Source organism: Bufo bufo, chromosome 7, assembly GCF_905171765.1.
Source record: "Bufo bufo chromosome 7, aBufBuf1.1, whole genome shotgun sequence".
Lineage (NCBI taxonomy): Eukaryota > Metazoa > Chordata > Amphibia > Anura > Bufonidae > Bufo > Bufo bufo.
Genome location: NC_053395.1, coordinates 15,140,497 through 15,161,532, shown reverse-complemented (window position 1 = coordinate 15,161,532; position 21,036 = coordinate 15,140,497). Strand labels below are relative to the sequence as shown.

Below are 21,036 nucleotides of genomic sequence, written 5' to 3'. Positions count from 1 at the left end.
GAGCGTAACAGTCTTTGAGTGTTTTCGGCCGGAAAAAGGAAGGCCGAACTCTCTTCCTCAGAGGAAGAATTATCCTCAATGGAGACGACGTCTTCAGACATGTTTACAGGATCAGGAGAAGCCTGTCTGGGCCTCTTGTTAGAGACTGCTCCCTTAATCTCGGCAATGGACGTATCCATGAACGGTTTCATCCATGAAAACATATCCACCACGGTTGGTTCTGGGTCCGTTGGTCTGGGTCGGCAGCCTGAGCATCGGTGGAATTCGTATGAATCCGGCAATGGGGTGCTGCAGCTGGAGCAGGCGAGATGTTTCTGCTTCTGAGTAGATTTGCCTAAGAACAGACAATAGGATAAGAATTTGGACCCAAAATGGTACAAAAAAGGAGAGCAGTACCTTACCATGAGGTGGCGATGCCATCTTAGAAAAAAACAAGGTGACTTTCAAGGAACTTCCTGAGCGCAGGAGTAGCCAAACATCAGAAGTCAGTTGAGCTCCGAAAACTGAGAGCAACATTGACCTGCCTCACACAGGTGCCTTAAATAGCGCAAGGGGGAGGAGTTTATAGTCACTCCCCCACCCTGGGGGTGGATTCCCGAAGTTAAAACTATAATTTTAATAGAAATAATCGAATTCCTCTATTTCCCCCCGTTGGGTACCCCAGCAAACCTGAGGGCACGGACTTAAGAGGATTTTAATACAGAGGAAGCGATGAACACAGCGCTGGAGGACGGAGCCGCGGACCGGAAGTGACGTCAATGACGCACTTCCGGTACTCGCGAGACGCGGGAGGAGCGCTGAAGCGACTGCTTATGTGGCACACGAGGTAAGAGGCATCGATATGAACATAGATAGATGGGCCCCGAATGTAATCCAGCGGAGGCACGCTCCCACCGAGGCAGGAGAGGGCAGGACATTCTCAGGATACCTAGAAAAACAAGAAGGCAGAATTAGACATTATAATAACCATTATTATAACGCTACAGATAACTATGGGAGACTCCAATAAGGAGTCTAGCCTGTCCTGGAGTCCACAGGACAATAAAAAAGCAACCCCGTCCAGTTAGGGGCCGGGTTATATGGGGTAGGGGCTTAATTAATTACTAATTAGGATACTTAGGCAGAAATTTTTTGTTCATTAAAAATTCTGCCTGTCCTGACCAGCTTCACAGGGGCAAATACCCCACTTGTGCTGCTGGTTAGGACGAAAGGGAATGTCCCTGGTTTTCAGAGACAGGAGTTAGGCATTCCCAGGGGCGGGGTTTTTAGTGTCACAATTTTTACCAACCTAAAGGTTGGTAAGTATGAGCTCACTGTAACTGATTTTACCTCCGGAGAGCTCACTGCAACTGATTTTACCTCAGGAGAGCTCACTGTAACTGATTTTACCTCCGGAGAGCTCACTGCACCTGATTTTACCTCAGGAGAGCCCACGTAGTTGCCAACTGTCCTGGCTTTGCAGGGACTGTCCCTGGTTTTCAGAGACAGTAGCAAGTCAGGCATTCCCAGGGGCAGGGTTTTCAGTGTCACAATTTTTACCAACCTAAACTTTGGTAAGTATAAGCTCACTGCACCTGATTTTACCTTAGGAGAGCTCACTGTAGCTGATTTTAACTCAGGAGAGCTCAATGTAACTGACTTTACCTCAGGAGAGCTCACTGTGACTGATTGTACCTGAGAACAGCTCACTGCAACTGATTTTGCCTCAGGACAGCTTACTGCAACTAATTTTACCTTAGGACAGTTCACTGCATCTGACTTTTCCTCAGGAGAGCTCACTGCAACTAATTTTACCTTAGGACAGTTCACTGCATCTGACTTTACCTCAGGAGAGCTCACTGCAACTGATTTACCTCAGGACAGCTCACTGCAACTGATTTTACCTCAGGAGAGCTCACTGCAACTGATTTACCTCAGGACAGCTCACTGCAACTGATTTTACCTCAGGACAGCTCACTGCAACTGATTTACCTCAGGACAGCTCACTGCAACTGATTTTACCTCAGGAGAGCTCACTGCAACTGATTTTACCTCAGGAGAGCTCACATAGTTGCCAACTATCCTGACTTTGCAGGGACTGTCCCTGGTTTTCAGAGACTGTCCTGGCAAAGTCGGGAGTTAGGCGGGGTTTTCAATGTCACAATTTTTACCAACCTAAACGTTGGTAAGTATGAGCTCACTGTAAGGCCTCAGCCGTGTTAGCCCCCCCATATCAATATTTTTGAAAAAAACATATACAGTTGGTTAGATCTTTGTTAGATCAGGTTGGATCAATTGTTGTTTGCGTTAGATCTCATACAGAAGTAGAGATATTAACAGTTATTTGCAGGGGGGGGCTAACCCGTCATCAGCCCCCCCTTATCAAAAAATTGACCAAACAATTAGCTATTTTGGAAGATATTTGTTAGATCCGGTATGATCAACTAGTTGTTTTGTTAGATCTCACATAATTACAGACTTATTAAGTGGTTAATGAGGGGGGGCTAGCCCCCCCACATGCAATTTTCAGGTAAAATTTGAGGCAGAGTAATAGGCCTTCGTTAGATCCGGTAAGATCAAGTGGTTTCAATGTTAGATCTCATATAATTACAGAGATATTTCACATGAAAACACAGATATTAGGTAGTATTAAATAGGGGGGCTAGCCCCCCCACCCCATGCAATTTTCTGGTAAAATTTGATGCAGACTAATAGGCCTTCGTTAGATCCGGTAAGATCAAGTGGTTTCAACGTTAGATCTCATATAATTACAGAGATATTATGGATATTTGGTATTACGTCAGGGGGGGGCTAGCCCCCCATTTGCAATTTTCTGGTAAAATTTCATTCAGGCTAATAGGCCTTTGTTAGATCCGGTAAGATCAAGTGGTTTCAATGTTAGATCTCATATAATTACAGAGATATTTTACATGAAAACACAGATATTAGGTAGTATTAAATAGGGGGGCTAGCCCCCCACATGCAATTTTCTGGTAAAATTTGATTCAGACTAATAGGCCTTCGTTAGATCTGGTAAGATCAAGTGGTTTTAACATTAGATCTCATATAATTACAGAGATATTATGGAAATTTGGTATTATATAAGGGTTGGGCTAGCCCCCCCACATGCAATTTTCTGGTAAAATTTGATTCAGACTAATAGATCTGCATTAGATCCGGTAAGATGAAGTGGTTTCAACGTTAGATCTCATATAATTACAAAGATATTTCACATGAAAACAGATATAAGGTAGTATTAAATAGGGGGGCTAGCCCCCCCCCCACATGCAATTTTCTGGTAAAATTTAATTCAGGCTAATAGGCCTTTGTTAGATCCGGTAAGATCAAGTGGTTTCAATGTTAGATCTCATATAATTAATGAGATATTATGATTATTTGGTATTACATAAGGGGGGCTAGCCCCCCTATTTAATACTACCTAATATCTGTGTTTTCATGTGAAATATCTCTGTAATTATATGAGATCTAACGTTGAAACCACTTGATCTTACCGGATCTAACGAAGGCCTATTACTCTGCATCAAATTTTACCTGAAAATTGCATGTGGGGGGGCTAGCCCCCCCTCATTAACCACTTAATAAGTCTGTAATTATGTGAGATCTAACAAAACAACTAGTTGATCATACCGGATCTAACAAATATCTTTCAAAATAGCTAATTGTTTGGTCAATTTTTTGATAAGGGGGGGGGCTGATGACGGGTTAGCCCCCCTGCAAATAACTGTTAATATCTCTACTTCTGTATGAGATCTAACGCAAACAGCAATTGATCTAACCTGATCTAACAAAGATCTAACCAACTGCATATGTTTTGTTCAAAAATTTTGATATGGGGGGGGCTAACACGGCTGAGAGGCCTCTTTCACACGAACGATGCTCTCAGGGTGCATTCAGTGTTATGGACTATAAACTCGCACTATTTTGCAAGCAAGTTCAGTAAGTTTTGTCTGCGATTGCGTTCAGTTGTTCAATTTTTTCCGCGCGGGTGCAGTGCGTTTTGATGCAAACAACATCTCCTAGCAACCAGTAGTGAAAAAACGCATTGCATCCGCAAGCAGGTGCGGATGCAATGCGTTTTTCACTGAAGCTCCATTCACGTCTATGGGGCCAGGGTTGCGTGAAAAACGCAGAATATAGAACATGCTGCGTTTTTCACGCAACGCAGAAATGATGCGTGAAAAAAAAACGCTCATGTACACAGACCCATTGAAATAAATGGGTCAGGATTAAATGCGGGTGCCATGTGTTCATCTCGCTCGTGTGAAAGGGGCCTACCTGATTTGACCTCAGGAGAATTCACTGCAACTGATTTTACCTCAGGAGAGCTCACTGCAACTGATTTTACCCCAGGAGAGCTCACTGCAACTGATTTTACCCCAGGAGAGCTCACTGCAACTGATTTTACCTCAGGAGAGCTCACTGCAACTGATTTTACCTCAGGAGAGCTCACTGCAACTGATTTTACCTCAGGAGAGCTCACTGCAACTAATTTTACCTCAGGAGAGCTCACTGCAACTGATTTTACCTCAGGAGAGCTCACTGCAACTGATTTTACCCCAGGAGAGCTCACTGCAACTGATTTTACCTCAGGAGAGCTCACTGTAACTAATTTTACCTCAGGAGAGCTCACTGCAACTGATTTTACCTCAGGAGAGCTCACTGCAACTGATTTTACCTCAGGAGAGCTCACTGCAACTAATTTTACCTCAGGAGAGCTCACTGCAACTGATTTTACCTCAGGAGAGCTCACTGCAACTGATTTTACCTCAGGAGAGCTCACTGCAACTGATTTTACCTCAGGAGAGCTCACTGCAACTGATTTTACCTCAGGAGAGCTCACTGCAACTGATTTTACCTCAGGAGAGCTCACTGCAACTGATTTTACCTCAGGAGAGCTCACTGCAACTGATTTTACCTCAGGAGAGCTCACTGCGACTGATTTTACCTCAGGAGAGCTCACTGCAACTGATTTTTACCTCAGGAGAGCTCACTGCAACTGATTTTACCTCAGGAGAGCTCACTGCGACTGATTTTACCTCAGGAGAGCTCACTGTAACTGATTTTAGCTCAGAACGCACACTGCAACTGATTTTACCTCAGGAGAGCTCACTGCAACTGATTTTACCTCAGGAGAGCTCACTGTAACTGATTTTACCTCAGAAGAGCTCACTGCGACTGATTTTACCTCAGGAGAGCTCACTGTGACTGATTTTACCTCAGGAGAGCTCACTGCGACTGATTTTACCTCAGGAGAGCTCACTGCAACTGATTTTACCTCAGGAGAGCTCGGCGCTCGCTGCAACTGATTTTACCTCAGGAAAGTTCACTGCAACTGATTTTACCTCAGGGCAGTTCACTGCAACTGATTTTACCTCAGGGCAGTTCACTGTAACTGATTTTACCTCAGGAGAGCTCACTGTAACTGATTTTACCTCAGGAGAGCTCACTGCAACTGATTTTACCTCAGGAGAGCTCACTGTAACTGATTTTACCTCAGGAGAGCTCACTGCAACTGACTTTTCCTCAGGAGAGATCGCTGTAACTGATTTTATTACTGGCGATAAGTTCTCCACAAAATTTATGGGGAAAAAACAAAACACGAAAAATACAGCTATTTACAGAGAACATGATCAACAGGACGCCAGAGCCGCCCCTCCCCCCGCTCATTATCCCTGGAATGTCACAGGATTTGATCTTTCTGGACACTTTTGTTCACTTTCTAATAAAGTTTGAACAACCAAACAAATCCTATCGCACTTCAAGTCTTCGCCTCTCTGACTTTGTTCATTCGTTAATAAAGTTCCACAGGAAAAAAAAAAAAAATTCCGCCTCAGCGGTAAACAGCGTCTTGTGACTGCAGGCTCGGGCTCGCGCTCTTGGTTGCTATGGGGACGAGCATTTCCTGTTTTCGGCCAGAGCTGAGCTAAGCTTTGTTTACCTGAGCCTCTCAGCGCCCTGGGAGCAGTGACCGGGAGACCCCGCCGCTGGTGAGGACCGGGACACCGAGGGGCCCATCGGTTTGTGTGTACGGAGAGCGGGCAATCCTAGTGGAGGAAAACCGGGGGACTACATAGTGATTGTGCCATGTTAGGAGTTGTCGTTCCTGGACCACAGAGCTTTCTTCTCACACATTTATATTCTATACAGGGCAATGGCGCAGCAAGAGAACTATGCATACAGTGCTGACCACTGCCCACATAGTATAGGGCGGAGGTAATACTGGCACGTATATAATACCGCCATATAGCGCAGACCCTAACCCTACCGACACATTTATAATACTGCCATGTACTGCGGAGGTAATACCGGCACATAATACCGCCATATAGCGCAGATCCTAACCCTACTGACCCATAAATAATACTGCCATGTACTTCAGAGGTAATACCGGCACATAATACCGCCATATAGCGCAGATCCTAACCCTACTGACCCATAAATAATACTGCCATGTACTTCAGAGGTAATACCGGCACATAATACCGCCATATAGCGCAGATCCTAACCCTACTGACATAAATAATACTGCCATGTACTGCGGAGGTAATACCGGCACATAATACCGCCATATAGCGCAGACCCTAACCCTACCGACACATAAATAATACTGCCATGTACTGCAGAGGTAATACCGGCACATTATACCGCCATATAGCACAGACCCTAACCCTACTGACCCATAAATAATACTGCCATGTACTGCAGAGGTAATACAGCCACATAATACCGCCATATAGCGCAGACCCTAACCCTACTGACCCATAAATAATACTGCCATGTACTGCAGAGGTAATACCGGCACATAATACCGCCATATAGCGCAGACCCTAACCCTACCGACACATAAATAATACTGCCATGTACTGCAGAGGTAATACCGGCACGTAATACCGCCATATAGCGCAGACCCTAACCCTACTGACATAAATAATACTGCCATGTACTGCAGAGATAATACCGCCATATAGCGCAGACCCTAACCCTACTGACATAAATAATACTGCCATGTACTGCAGAGGTAATACGGCACATAATACCGCCATATAGCGCAGACCCTAACCCTACTGACATAAATAATACTGCCATGTACTGCAGATGTAATACCGGCGCCATATAGCGCAGACCCTAACCCTACTGACATAAATAATACTGCCATGTACTGCAGATGTAATACCGGCACATTATACCGCCATATAGCGCAGACCCTAACCCTACTGACACATAAATAATGCTGCCATGTACTGCAGAGGTAATACCGACACATAATACCGCCATATAGCACAGACCCTAACCCTACTGACATAAATAATACTGCCATGTACTGCAGAGGTAATACCGGCACATAATACCGCCATATAGTGCAGACCCTGACCCTACTGACACATTTATAATACTGCAGAGGTAAAACTGACACACAAATAATACTGCCATATAGTGCAGACGTAATGCAGACACAATACTCCATATCAAGCTGAAGTAATTGGTAAATCTGCCCCATAGTGCTGAAATAAGAGAACCCTAATAATAGTGCCCAAATAATGCGCCACGTAGTGTAGATGTAGAAGAGCTGTACAATACTGAAATAATAACACCACGAGGTGCTGTAATAGGAGTTGTGTGGTGCCCCAAAGATACCGCCATATAGTGATGGAATAGAGGATTACGTATAGTGTTGAAATAATGCGATGTAGTACCGGAGTTGAAGAGCTGTATAGAGCCCAAATAATACCGCCATATAGTGCTGAAATGGAGGCGCTGTACAACGCCCCAATGATACTACCCTGTATACACCCCATATACATGGACCTTATTCTCACCACTTACACACGCCCTATAGATGCCACATAAGGCAGATGTGACCCCCGGGTGTTTAGGTCACCCTCCCACTGTTGTTATGATGATGAGGGTGGTGGTTGTTGGTGTGCACAGGTACAGGGGGGCGATTCACGGATCCTCTTGTGCCGCCTCCGCACATTCAGCATGTAGATGGACGTGTCCTCGCACCCTTCGCCATATGTTATGTCCACCCTTGACATCCACAGTGGACGTCACCCAGCTTTCCCAGACGCCCGATCAGTAATTCTGCTGAGTTATCCGCTGAGCCCGCGCTGCCTGCACACAGCGCACCGCCACGTTGTGCTGAGTCACGCCACCGCCAGTCACTTCCTGTTTTCGGATCCTCTCAGTCCGCTGAGTCACGTTAAGAAAAAAAAAAAAAAGCCCTGACTGCAGCAGAGCTGGGCGAGAAACACGGAAGTGATCGTCAGCTGCGGGGCCAGCGCTATATATACGGGTCACCCTGCACCCAGCTACAGACCACAGGCTGCCCAGTAAGTGAGAGGGGAGGACGGTGTTCACGGGGTGACATAGGGAGGCTTTGTCCGTAGCTGGGGGGAGGGGAGGGATTACTCGGGCTTTGTGCTCTTCTTCAGTCTCCCTCTCTGTACCGCAGGACTCAGCACTCATCACCTCGCACAGAAGACGAGAAGCCATGTCCGCCACACCGGGAGAGAGCGACCTGTACGGATCCGGGCCCAGAGAGGAGGAAAATCAGCCCCTGAGGTGAGTGAGAAACCCGCCCCGTACATGGGGGGCGCCGTGTGGGCAGGGTCCTCTAGCGCTTTGAAAGTTTGTGCCCCCCTTTATGATGTCCTGTGCCAGCGGTATAGAGGAGGTAACAGAAGAGGCGAGCACGTAGTCCGTATGTCACCGTGTTACGTCCGCCCAGCAGCTCCTCACACTGTATTTAGGGAGAGGATGGCGCAGATGTGTATCCACGAGCGCAATATTTACTCCTGAGCGTCTACCGCCTCTCTGTAGGGGGCAGGTTATAGTATGTATCTCCGGGGGTCTCACATATAGACCAGCAGGAGAATGAGACAACCTGTAACCCTCCAGCTGTACATGTTCGGGCACATCTCATAATGTCTCCTTCTTCCCTGCGTGTCTGCTCTTGTGGTGTAGCAGTCATGGTCACCTGAAGGTCCCGGGGTCGGACATGTGATGTATCACGAGCCCCTCACCTTCTATTGTGGTGCAGCATTTGTGGTCACCTGAAGGTCCTGGGGTCGGACATGTGATGTATCACGAACCCCTCACCTTCTATTGTGGTGCAGCAGTCGTGGTCACCTGAAGGTCCTGGGGTCGGACATGTGATGTATCACGAGCCCCTCACCTTCTATTGTGGTGCAGCAGTCATGGTCACCTGAAGGTCCTGGGGTCGGACATGTGATGTATCACGAGCCCCTCACCTTCTATTGTGGTGCAGCAGTCATGGTCACCTGAAGGTCCTGGGGTCGGACATGTGATGTATCACGAGCCCCTCACCTTCTATTGTGGTGCAGCATTTGTGGTCACCTGAAGGTCCTGGGGTCAGACATGTGATGTATCACGAGCCCTCACCTTCTATTGTGGTTGCAGCAGTCGTGGCCACCTGAAGGTCCTGGGGTTGGACATGTGATGTATCAGGAGCCCCTCACATTCTGTTGTGGTGCAGCAGTCGTGGTCACCAGGGGTCAGGTGTGTGATGTGTCAGGAGCCCCTCAACTTCTATTATGCTTAAGCAGTTGTGGTCACCTTAAGGTCCTGAGTTCGGACATGTGATATATCATGAACCCCTCACCTTCTATTGTGGTGCAGCATTTGTGGTCACCTGAAGGTCCTGGGGTTGGACATGTGATGTATCAGGAGCCCCTCAGCTTCTATTGTGGTGCAGCAGTCGTGGTCTCCTGAAGGTCCTGGCGTCGGACATGTGATGTATCAGGAGCCCCTCAACTTCTGTTGTGATGCAGCAGTCGTGGTCTCCTGAAGGTCCTGGAGTCAGACGTGATATGTCTCAGGAGCCCCTCACATTCTGTTGTGGTTCAGCAGTCGTGGTCACCAGGGGTCAGGTGTGTGATGTGTCAGGAACCCCTCAACTTCTATTATGCTTAAGCAGTTGTGGTTACCTTAAGGTCCCGGGGTCAGACATGTGATGTCTCAGGAGCCCCTCACATTCTGTTGTGGTGCAGCAGTTGTGGTCACCTGAAGGTCCCGGGGTCAGACATGTGATGTCTCAGGAGCCCCTCACCTTCTGTTGTGGTGCAGGTTTTGAGGCTTCACTGCCACATTGTAAATAAAAATATGGATTCACATATAACGTGGCAGAGAAGATTCCACAATCCTCCATGGGCTGCACACATCATCAGCACCATCTCTCCCGACTTTATTTTTTTTTATCGATTTGTGTCTTTTTTTCTTGTAAGTCCTAGCGCCCACCATGAGGCCGAACCTTCTCCTCCGCCCTCGTTCCACTGCCTGTTCTCCACGCGCTATGTATGAAGACAGAAGTGGTTATAGACCGCTTCCACCTTCTGCTCAGGGTGTCAGACGCCTGCTCCTGCTAGATTGCACCAGCTTGCATTTACAATGGTCCAGGTGTAAAGTCCGTAGCCGTGCACAGTGCGTAGCAGATCCGCCTGTGTAATACTGCCGCCAAATATATGATAAACGAGCAACTGCTCATCGGGCAATCGCAGTCTTTAAGCAGGCTGAATCGATTGCCGGCGGCAGATTGTGCTATCTAATCACGCCCTGCTGCCGGCAAACAGTGGTTCAGTATGGGGACGAGAGATGGCGTTAGGGAATGCTCCTCCCTATACTGTAGAGGAGATCACTACATGTAATAGCAGAGGTCTCCTCCACTGACGAGCAGGTGGTTACTGGGCAGGAACGCTTCCCTCCCAACAATCGCCTGCCGCGTCGGGCCTAGGAGTGTGGAGTCACTTCACTTTCTAGCTCAATGTTCTATCATTTATATAGGTCTCTCCAGTTACACCCAGAGCTGCTCTCACAGTTCTTCTGATTTCCATGGAAATGCAGTTTGGCTCCGGCCTCCGTCAGTCTGAGACTCCCCTCTGAGCTCACAGTGCTGAGCTCTGGTTACAGGAAACAGCAGAATTGTGAATTTTGCTCTGAATGTGAATGGGGAAGAGAAGACCGCGTGACTCAGAATCCGAGACAGAAAGGATTGACAGTTGCACAATTTTATGCAGACTTTCACTTCTTCCATTTTTTTGAAAAAGCTGAGATTTCCTTTAACCCCTTGCAGACCACCCATGCACTCCAGGCGTCCTGAGTGGGGTGCTGGTTTGTCAGTGATGGCCGGGATCTCCATAGAGAAGGCAGAGACAGTTTATTGCGGTGCCTGTCTTCCGGCCGTGACCGTACCAGCAATCACTTGATTGCCGGGTCCTGGGTAACTGCAAGAGCTGCTCGGTTTAAAGGAGTTGTGCTAAATTTTGAAGTTACCCCCTATCCACAGAATTGGTGGGGGTCCGACCACTGGTTCGGTTCCCCCATCCTGCTGGAGCGGCTGGCCATACATGCGCCCTGCTGCTCCCTTCAGGATGGGGAAATAGGACCTCCTTTCTCAGGATCGGTGGGGGGGTCAGTCATTGGTAAATGGCGCGGCCTAGAACTGGATTCAACAAAGAAGAAGCTTAATGATAAGACAGGTCTTCTCTGTGTCTCCCTAGGCCGACAGATCTGTCCGAGCTCCTCAAGGAAGGAACTAAGGAATCTCACGAGAAGGCGGAAAATACCAAGTTTGTGAAGGATTTTCTGAAGGGTCAAATCAAGCGAGAATTGTTCAAGGTGGGTGAAGCCAGGGTGCAATACAAGGGCGTTAAAACTTGTGATGTAACCACTTGTATTGGGCGACCATCAATATGGCTAACATCACTGCCCCCATGGGAGTAGGTAACCAGTGATGGGGCAGAAGGATGTAACTATATGTGAATTACAGCATTATATCCCGTTATGCTCATGAAAGCTGATAGACTGGACATCTGACCGGTGTCAGTAGGGCTGGTATCAGCGTAATATCCTTCCATGATAATGTATGTGGCACAGTTAAATGGAGGGAAGGCTCGATGCCCTCGGAACCATTTACACCCCCGTTGTCTGTCTCTTGTCCACAGCTGGCCACCGGCGCCCTTTACTACACGTATTCTGCGCTGGAGGAGGAGCTCGATCGGAACAAGGAGAACCCGTCCATCACTGCCCTGTATTTCCCTCAGGAGCTGCACAGGGCGGAGGCTCTGAAGAAAGATGTCGCCTACTTCTATGGAGAAGATTGGGAGGACACTATACAGTGCTCCGAGGCCACTCAGGCTTACGTGGACCGGATCCACCACTTGGGTCGTCACAAGCCAGAGCTGCTGGTGGCTCACGCCTACACCAGGTACATGGGGGATCTGTCAGGGGGACAAGTCCTGAAGAAGGTGGCCCAGAGAGCCCTGCATCTACCCGGCACCGGGGAAGGAATCCAATTCTACCTGTTTGATAATGTCACAAACGCCCAGCAGTTCAAGCAGCTCTACAGGGCCCGACTCAACACCCTGGAACTGAGCGATGAGGCCAAGAAGAGCATTGTGGAGGAAGCAAACAAAGCCTTCCAGTTTAATATGAACGTAAGTGTTCAACACCATCTGGAATTATACTAGTCTACCGTGTGTACAAGAATGTGACTTCTATATGACTGCCTTAGAAATCAAGTGCATTCAACTGAAGTGGTGGAGACCGGAGCAGAAAGCAGGAGGATCCGGACCAGCAGCCATTAAAAAAACCTTCTGTATTGGTAATTTAGAGAAAAGCCAACAGACACATACGAAAAAAACTGAGCTTATATGTCACATGGCTGAATAGTGCCAGGCCCTGTTCACAGCGGTCCAACGGTGATCCGGCTAAATGCTGGGTCTCGGCTGGACAAATACTACTGCATGTAGTGGCCGACATCCGGCATTTTTGCCGGGTCATCTGTGATGGAGATATGAACTGTATGTGTCTGTTGGATTTTAACTAAATTATCAAAAAAGTTTCCTTTAATGTCTGCTGGCGCCCCTTGCTTTCCTATTGTACTGTAAGGGCTGATTCACACGACCGTACTCAGTCCGGAAAACATGGCCTGTGTGTCGACTGCATCTTCTGGACCCGAACAGACTGCATCATACAGTTCCTATCTGGTCGCGGGTCTATTGTACTGTACTCGCATCATCGTGTATACGATAGATCCGCAATCAGGTAGGAACTGACGGTATCAAAAAACACTTCAGGTTAGGGGAACCAACGTCAGTCCTGGGGATGCGGCTGACACATGGACCGTGTTGCTCGGACCAAGTATGGTTATGTGATTCAGACTTTATACTGCCCCCTGTGTACACGAATATAACTGCTATAATACTGCCCCCTGTGTACACAAGTATAGCTGCTATAATACTGCCCCCTGTGTACACAAGTATAACTGCTATAATACTGCCCCCTGTGTACACAAGTATAACTGCTATAATACTGCCCCCTGTGTACACAAGTATAACTGCTATAATACTGCCTCCTGTGTACACAAGTATAACTGCTATAATACTGCCTCCTGTGTACACAAGTATAACTGCTATAATACTGCCCCCTGTGTACACAAGTATAGCTGCTATAATACTGCCCCCTGTGTACACAAGTATAACTGCTATAATACTGCCCCCTGTGTACAGGAATAGAACTACTACAATCCTGAATCCTTCTCTCCCTCTGGGTTCAGATGGTTTGTATTTGTAGAAGTTGAATTCTCCATTTCTTGCAGGTTTTTGAGGAGTTGGATAAAATCGGAGCCACCATCCCGGATGAACCACAAGAAGACGGTCTTCCGGTGCACGACGGGAAGGGAGATCTTCGGAAATGCCCCTACTATGCTGCTAAAGGTGAGTGTTCATGGCACATGTGCACATGTAGCAGAGTGGAGTCCTGTGCAGGGACTTACTTCTCCGTCCTTCCCTCTCCCAGGTGCCGTCGCCTCAGGTTGTCCACTCCACGCTGTCGTGGCTCTTACCAGTCGTCCTGAAGTAAAAGCGGTGCTAGCTGCCTTTGCCGCCGCCATTGCTGCCACCATCGCTTGGTACCTCATGTGATTGGGGTCCCACCGCGGGGACACAGGATGATTTTTGGGGCTTTCAATAAATCCAGGACTTAATGAAGATTTTATGAAGATTTTCATTTCTAGAATCCGCCATAATGCCCCTCCCCCAAGGCACATTAGACGATGCTGTGAACTTGACCTGCTTGATCCGTATGGACTCTGCCATAAGTGAACCGCCAAGGTTCAGGGGCAATTAACTCCTTCATGTCCAGATTGCATATATTACCGCCTACGGTAAGAGGTCAGTGATCCCCAGGCACACATTAGGTTTTAAGAAGCCGTCCCCGTGCTTTACTCCCCATATAGTAAGCATGGCGGTATAGTAAGGGACGCCCATCCCCCACTCGTGTTAGATGACAGGATGTAGCCATATGGAACCAATATATGCAACGCTCCCAAAGACAATTTCATGAATTTAAAGTGTTACGGTTTGGTGCTGCCACGAGAGGAATCCATCTTGTTATAAGGAGCCAGGATTCCTTGTAGATTTTTAGATCCCCCTCCCCCATTGCTGAGGTTTTTGCACTAAGACGACAGTATCTCGTGCCTGTATTCCTTGCTCAAGCTGGAAATCATTCACTTCTTTATGCGTTACATTTTTTACTAATTATTCTGCCTCTAGGAAAGCTGGGTGACTGCCATCATGGCCGCCGTACAGCTTTTCTAGTGGCTTCAGTGGGATCCCGCCTTGTGCTGCCACATGCGTCTCTTATTGTTACATGGACCTGCGGAGGGTTGATGGCGGCCATATTGGTTCGTGAGCGGTAGAGAGGACGATTCATGCACTTATTTACTAAGCTGAGTTTAACACGTGGCGAGTATTCCGCGCGGGTACAATGCGGGAGGTGAACGCATTGCACCCGCCACTGAATCCGGACCCATTCATTTCTATGGTCGCTGTCGCACATGATGCTGTGATTTCCACGCAACGCAGGCCCCATAGAAGTGAATGGGGCTGCGTGAAATCGCAAGCAAGTGCGGATGTGGTGCGATTTTCACGCACGGTTGCTAGGAGACGATCGGATTGGAGACCCGATCATTATTATTTTCCCTTATAACATGGTTATAAGGGAAAATAATAGCATTCTGAATACAGAATGCTTAGTAAAATAGCGCTGGAGGGGTTAAAAAAAATAAATAATAATTTAACTCTCCTTAATCCACTTGATCGCGCATGCCGGCATCTCTTCTGTCTTCATCTTTGCTGTGTGCAGGAAAAGGACCTGTGGTGACGTCACTCCGTCATCACATGATCCATCACCATGGTAAAAGATCATGTGACGGACCATGTGATGACCGGAGTGACGTCACCACAGGTGCTGTTCCTGCACACAGCAAAGAAGAAGACAGAAGAGAAGCCGCTGCTGCGAGCAAGTGGATTAAGGTGAGTTAAATTATTATTAATTTTTTTTTAACCCCTCCAGCGCTATTTTACTAAGCATGCTGTAGTCAGAATGCTATTATTTTCCCTTATAACCATTTTATAAGGGTAAATATTACAATCTACACAACACCGATCCCAAGCCCGAAGTTCTGTGAAAACATGCCGATTTTTCTCACGCACGTGCACAATGCATTACAATGTTTTGCACTCGCGCGGAAAAATCGTGCATGTTCCCGCAACGCACCCGCACCTTTTCCCGCAACGCCCGTGTAAACTCAGCCTAAGGCTTTTTATTATGATTGGGGGACGCCCTGTAACTTTCCCCAGTGACAGACACGTGGTGGAGTAGCCATTTTGGTGACCTTAGCTTAGATGCAGAGTAAGAAAATGTGGAACCACTGAGGTACAAAACACGTTGTGCCTCACACCTCATGACTGCAGGCTAGATAAGGGGTTACCTCAGAAAATGGCTGCCTTCCCGCCGACGCTGCTCACCCATTCATTCTTCAGGTAACGGTTGTGTATTAACAGTTCGATATTTGCGGTATTCAGGGCTGAGGCGCGTCGGAGTACGACACGTGCTGGCGTTTCCTCTCTCCCCGAGCTGCCTTCTGTAACTCAATAAATTATATTACAATCTATACGTTCTGGAGTCCGAAGCTTTTTTTCACAGATAAGCGGCGCCCCGGCGTCAGTCCTGCTTCTATAATTATTTTCACCATGGATTACGGGTGGTAAGATCTCGTGTGGGGTTTAAAGAGGCCCTCCATCTGTAGTGTGGCCTGATGATCCCTCCTCTGCCACAGACCAGTGTGGGCACAGCAGGAGGCAGAGGAGGTACACGGTGGGATAGACGAGAAGAGGAAAACACATGGGTCACACAAGAAGGCTTACATACATGGGCTGCAATACCAAACACGGCCACTATGCACAGTATGGCGCTGTGCTACCAAGATGAGGCTGCAGTGATTGTCTGTTCCAATAGTTTACTGGTTGGGTTCTGGGCGTCTGACACCCCCACAGATCTGATATTAACGACCTGTCCTGAGAATAGGTCATCAATATTTAAATGTCTAGAAAACCCCTATAAAGGGAGTCTCTGCAGTTCTGACCACGCAGACAGACCAGAGAACCCGGTCACATAATGCTCATCTGCCCACGTCACCTCCTTCACCTGGTTTCCAGTCTGGATGTGGACACCATTTCTGCAGCCGAGGACAGGGAGGAGCTGTGGATGGGACCAGAACTACTCGTCATTCTGGTGGATGAGGTGGGGTTTGTGCATGCGCCAGTGAAGCAGGTAGTTCTGGTCCGTATTTAGGTCCAGGAAATATCTGCTCCTGCTGATAACTACCGACCTGTTTCTAACCTCCCCTTCATCTCTAAACTCCTTGAACGTCTGGTCTACTCTCGCTTAATAAGCTATCTCTCGGCAAACTCTCTTCTTAAACCATTATAATCTGCCTTTCGCCCTCTTCACTCTACAGAAACTGCCCTTACTAAAGTGTCTAATGAAATGGTGATTATTCTCTACTGATTCTTCTGGATCTCTCTGCAGCGTTTGGTACCGTAGACCAGAGATGCCCAACCTGCGGCCCTCCAGCTGCTGCAAAACTACAACTCCCAGCATGCCTGGACAGTCTACAGCTATTAGGGCATGCTGGGAGTTGTGGTTTTGCAACAGCTGGAGGGCCGCAGGTTTGAGCATCCCTGCCGTAGACCATAACACTCCTCCTCATGCTCCACTCAGTTAGCCTTAAGGACACTGTTCTCTCTTGGTTCTCTTCCTGTCTCTATGGCCGTTCCTTTAGTGTATCATTGGCAGGCTCCTCTTCCTCTTGATGTTGGAGTTCCTCAGGGCTCAGTACTAGGTCCTCTACTCTTCTCCCTCTACACAGCCCCATCGGACAGACTATCAGCAGATTTGGCTTTCGGTACCATCTCTACGCTGACGACACCCAACTATACACTTCGTCCCCTGACATCACCCCTGCTTTACTCCAAAACACCAGTAATTGTCTGGCAGCTGTCTCTGACATGTCCTCTCTGTATCTAAAACTGAACCTCTAAAAAACTGAACTTCTTGTCTTTCCCCATCTACTAACTCACCTAAATTTGATATTTCAATTTCAGTCTGCAGCACTATCATAACTCCTGGGCAGTATGCCCGCTGTCTTGGGGCCACATTTGACTCTGATCTTTCTTTTGTTCCCAATATTCAATAACTTCCTCACTCTTGTCGTCTGCACCTCAAGAATATCACAAGAATCCGCCCTTTTCTTACGGTGGAAACAGCAAAAACTCTTGTCGCCTTGATTCATTCTCGTCTTGACTACTGCAACGCATTACTAATCGGTCTCCCTCTCACTAGGCTCTCCCCCTTCAGTCTGTTCTAAATGCTGCAGTCAGGCTCATCTATCCATCCAACCGCTACACTGATGCTACTAGTCTGTGCCAGTCACTTCACTGGTTGCCCATCCACCACAGAATACAGTTCAAGCTTCTCACACACAAAGCTCTCCACAGTGCTGCCCCTCTTACATCTCCTCCTCATCTCCATCTACCATCCTACTTGTGGTCTCCGCAGTGCTGCCCCTCCATACATCTCCTCCTCATCTCCATCTACCACCCTACTCGTGCTCTCCACAGTGCTGCCCCTCCATACATATCCTCCTCATCTCCATCTACCATCCTACTTGTGCTCTCCAGTGCTGCACCTCCATACATCTCCTCCTCATCTCCATCTACCACCCTACTCGTGCTCTCCACAGTGCTGCACCTCCATACATCATCTCCTCATCTCTATCTACCACCCTACTCGTGCTCTCCACAGTGCTGCACCTCCATACATCTCCTCCTCATCTCCATCTACCATCCTACTTGTGCTCTCCACAGTGCTGCACCTCCATACATCTCCTCCTCATCTCCATCTACCATCCTACTCGTGCTCTCCACAGTGCTGCACCTCCATAAATCTCCTCCTCATCTCCATCTACCATCCTACTCCTGCTCTCCACAGTGCTGCACCTCCATACATCTCCTCCTCATCTCCATCTACCCCCTACTCGTGCTCTCCACAGTGCTGCACCTCCATACATCTCCTCCTCATCTCCATCTACCCCCTACTTGTGCTCTCCACAGTGCTGCACCTCCATACATCTCCTCATCTCCATCTACCACCCTGCTCGTGCTCTCCACAGTGCTGCACCTCCATACATCTCCTCCTCATCTCCATCTACTATCCTACTCGTGCTCTCCACAGTGCTGCACCTCCATACATCTCCTCATCTCCATCTACCACCCTGCTCGTGCTCTCCACAGTGCTGCACCTCCATAAATCTCCTCCTCATCTCCATCTACCACCCTACTCGTGCTCTCCGCAGTGCTGCACCTCCATACATCTCCTCCTCATCTCCATCTACCACCCTACTTGTGCTCTCCACAGTGCTGCACCTCCATACATCTCCTCATCTCCATCTACCACCCTGCTCGTGCTCTCCACAGTGCTGCACCTCCATACATCTCCTCCTCATCTCCATCTACCATCCTACTCGTGCTCTCCACAGTGCTGCACCTCCATACATCTCCTCATCTCCATCTACCACCCTGCTCGTGCTCTCCACAGTGCTGCACCTCCATAAATCTCCTCCTCATCTCCATCTACCACCCTACTCGTGCTCTCCGCAGTGCTGCACCTCCATACATCTCCTCCTCATCTCCATCTACCACCCTACTTGTGCTCTCCACAGTGCTGCACCTCCATACATCTCCTCATCTCCATCTACCACCCTGCTCGTGCTCTCCACAGTGCTGCACCTCCATACATCTCCTCCTCATCTCCATCTACCATCCTACTCGTGCTCTCCACAGTGCTGCACCTCCATAAATCTCCTCCTCATCTCCATCTACCATCCTACTCCTGCTCTCCACAGTGCTGCACCTCCATACATCTCCTCCTCATCTCCATCTACCCCCTACTCGTGCTCTCCACAGTGCTGCACCTCCATACATCTCCTCCTCATCTCCATCTACCCCCTACTTGTGCTCTCCACAGTGCTGCACCTCCATACATCTCCTCATCTCCATCTACCACCCTGCTCGTGCTCTCCACAGTGCTGCACCTCCATACATCTCCTCCTCATCTCCATCTACTATCCTACTCGTGCTCTCCACAGTGCTGCACCTCCATACATCTCCTCATCTCCATCTACCACCCTGCTCGTGCTCTCCACAGTGCTGCACCTCCATAAATCTCCTCCTCATCTCCATCTACCACCCTACTCGTGCTCTCCGCAGTGCTGCACCTCCATACATCTCCTCCTCATCTCCATCTACCACCCTACTTGTGCTCTCCACAGTGCTGCACCTCCATACATCTCCTCATCTCCATCTACCACCCTGCTCGTGCTCTCCACAGTGCTGCACCTCCATACATCTCCTACTCATCTCCATCTACCATCCTACTCGTGCTCTCCACAGTGCTGCACCTCCATACATCTCCTCATCTCCATCTACCACCCTGCTCGTGCTCTCCACAGTGCTGCACCTCCATAAATCTCCTCCTCATCTCCATCTACCACCCTACTCGTGCTCTCCGCAGTGCTGCACCTCCATACATCTCCTCCTCATCTCCATCTACCACCCTACTTGTGCTCTCCACAGTGCTGCACCTCCATACATCTCCTCATCTCCATCTACCACCCTGCTCGTGCTCTCCACAGTGCTGCACCTCCATACATCTCCTCCTCATCTCCATCTACCATCCTACTCGTGCTCTCCACAGTGCTGCACCTCCATACATCTCCTCATCTCCATCTACCACCCTGCTCGTGCTCTCCACAGTGCTGCACCTCCATAAATCTCCTCCTCATCTCCATCTACCACCCTACTCGTGCTCTCCGCAGTGCTGCACCTCCATACATCTCCTCCTCATCTCCATCTACCACCCTACTCGTGCTCTCCACACTGCTGCACCTCCATACATCTCCATCTACCACCCTACTCGTGCTCTCCACAGTGCTGCACCTCCATACATCTCATCTCCATCTACCACCCTACTCGTGCTCTCCACAGTGCTGCCCCTCCATACATCTCCTCCTCATCTCCATCTACCACCCTACTCGTGCTCTCCACAGTGCTGCACCTCCATACATCTCCTCATCTCCATCTACCATCCTACTCGTGCTCTCCACAGTGCTGCACCTCCATACATCTCCTCCTCATCTCCATCTACCCCCTACTCGCTCCACAGTGCTGCACCTCCATACATCTCCTCATCTCCATCTACCACCCTACTCGTGCTCTCCACAGTGCTGCACCTCCATACATCTCCTCCTCATCTCCATCTACCACCCTACTCATGCTCTCCGCAGTGCTGCACCTCCATACATCTCATCTCCATCTACCCCCTACTTGTGCTCTCCACAGTGCTGCACCTCCATACATCTCATCTTCATCTACCCCCTACTTGTGCTCTCCACAGTGCTGCACCTCCATACATCTCCTCCTCATCTCCATCTACCACCCTACTCGTGCTCTCCGCAGTGCTGCACCTCCATACATCTCATCTTCATCTACCCCCTACTCGTGCTCTCCACAGTGCTGCACCTCCATACATCTCCTCCTCATCTCCATCTACCACCCTACTCATGCTCTCCGCAGTGCTGCACCTCCATACATCTCATCTCCATCTACCCCCTACTTG

General features: G+C 48.6%; 1 protein-coding gene across 2 annotated transcripts; it reads left to right on the top strand.

Moving 5' to 3' along the window:
• Positions 1 to 5,848: 5,848 nt before the first annotated feature.
• Positions 5,849 to 14,741, top strand: HMOX2 (heme oxygenase 2). 2 transcript variants are annotated; one of them, XM_040439354.1, is made up of 6 exons: positions 5,849 to 5,987; positions 8,453 to 8,562; positions 11,517 to 11,634; positions 11,961 to 12,452; positions 13,616 to 13,733; positions 13,816 to 14,741. In XM_040439354.1, exons 2-6 carry the CDS (start codon positions 8,492 to 8,494, stop codon positions 13,938 to 13,940), a joined length of 924 nt encoding a protein of 307 aa, XP_040295288.1. In that variant the 5' UTR covers positions 5,849 to 5,987; positions 8,453 to 8,491; the 3' UTR covers positions 13,941 to 14,741. The 2 variants fall into 2 exon arrangements, with proteins under 2 accessions (XP_040295288.1, XP_040295287.1); XM_040439353.1 differs by lacking the exon at positions 5,849 to 5,987 and adding an exon at positions 8,185 to 8,330.
• Positions 14,742 to 21,036: the final 6,295 nt, after the last annotated feature.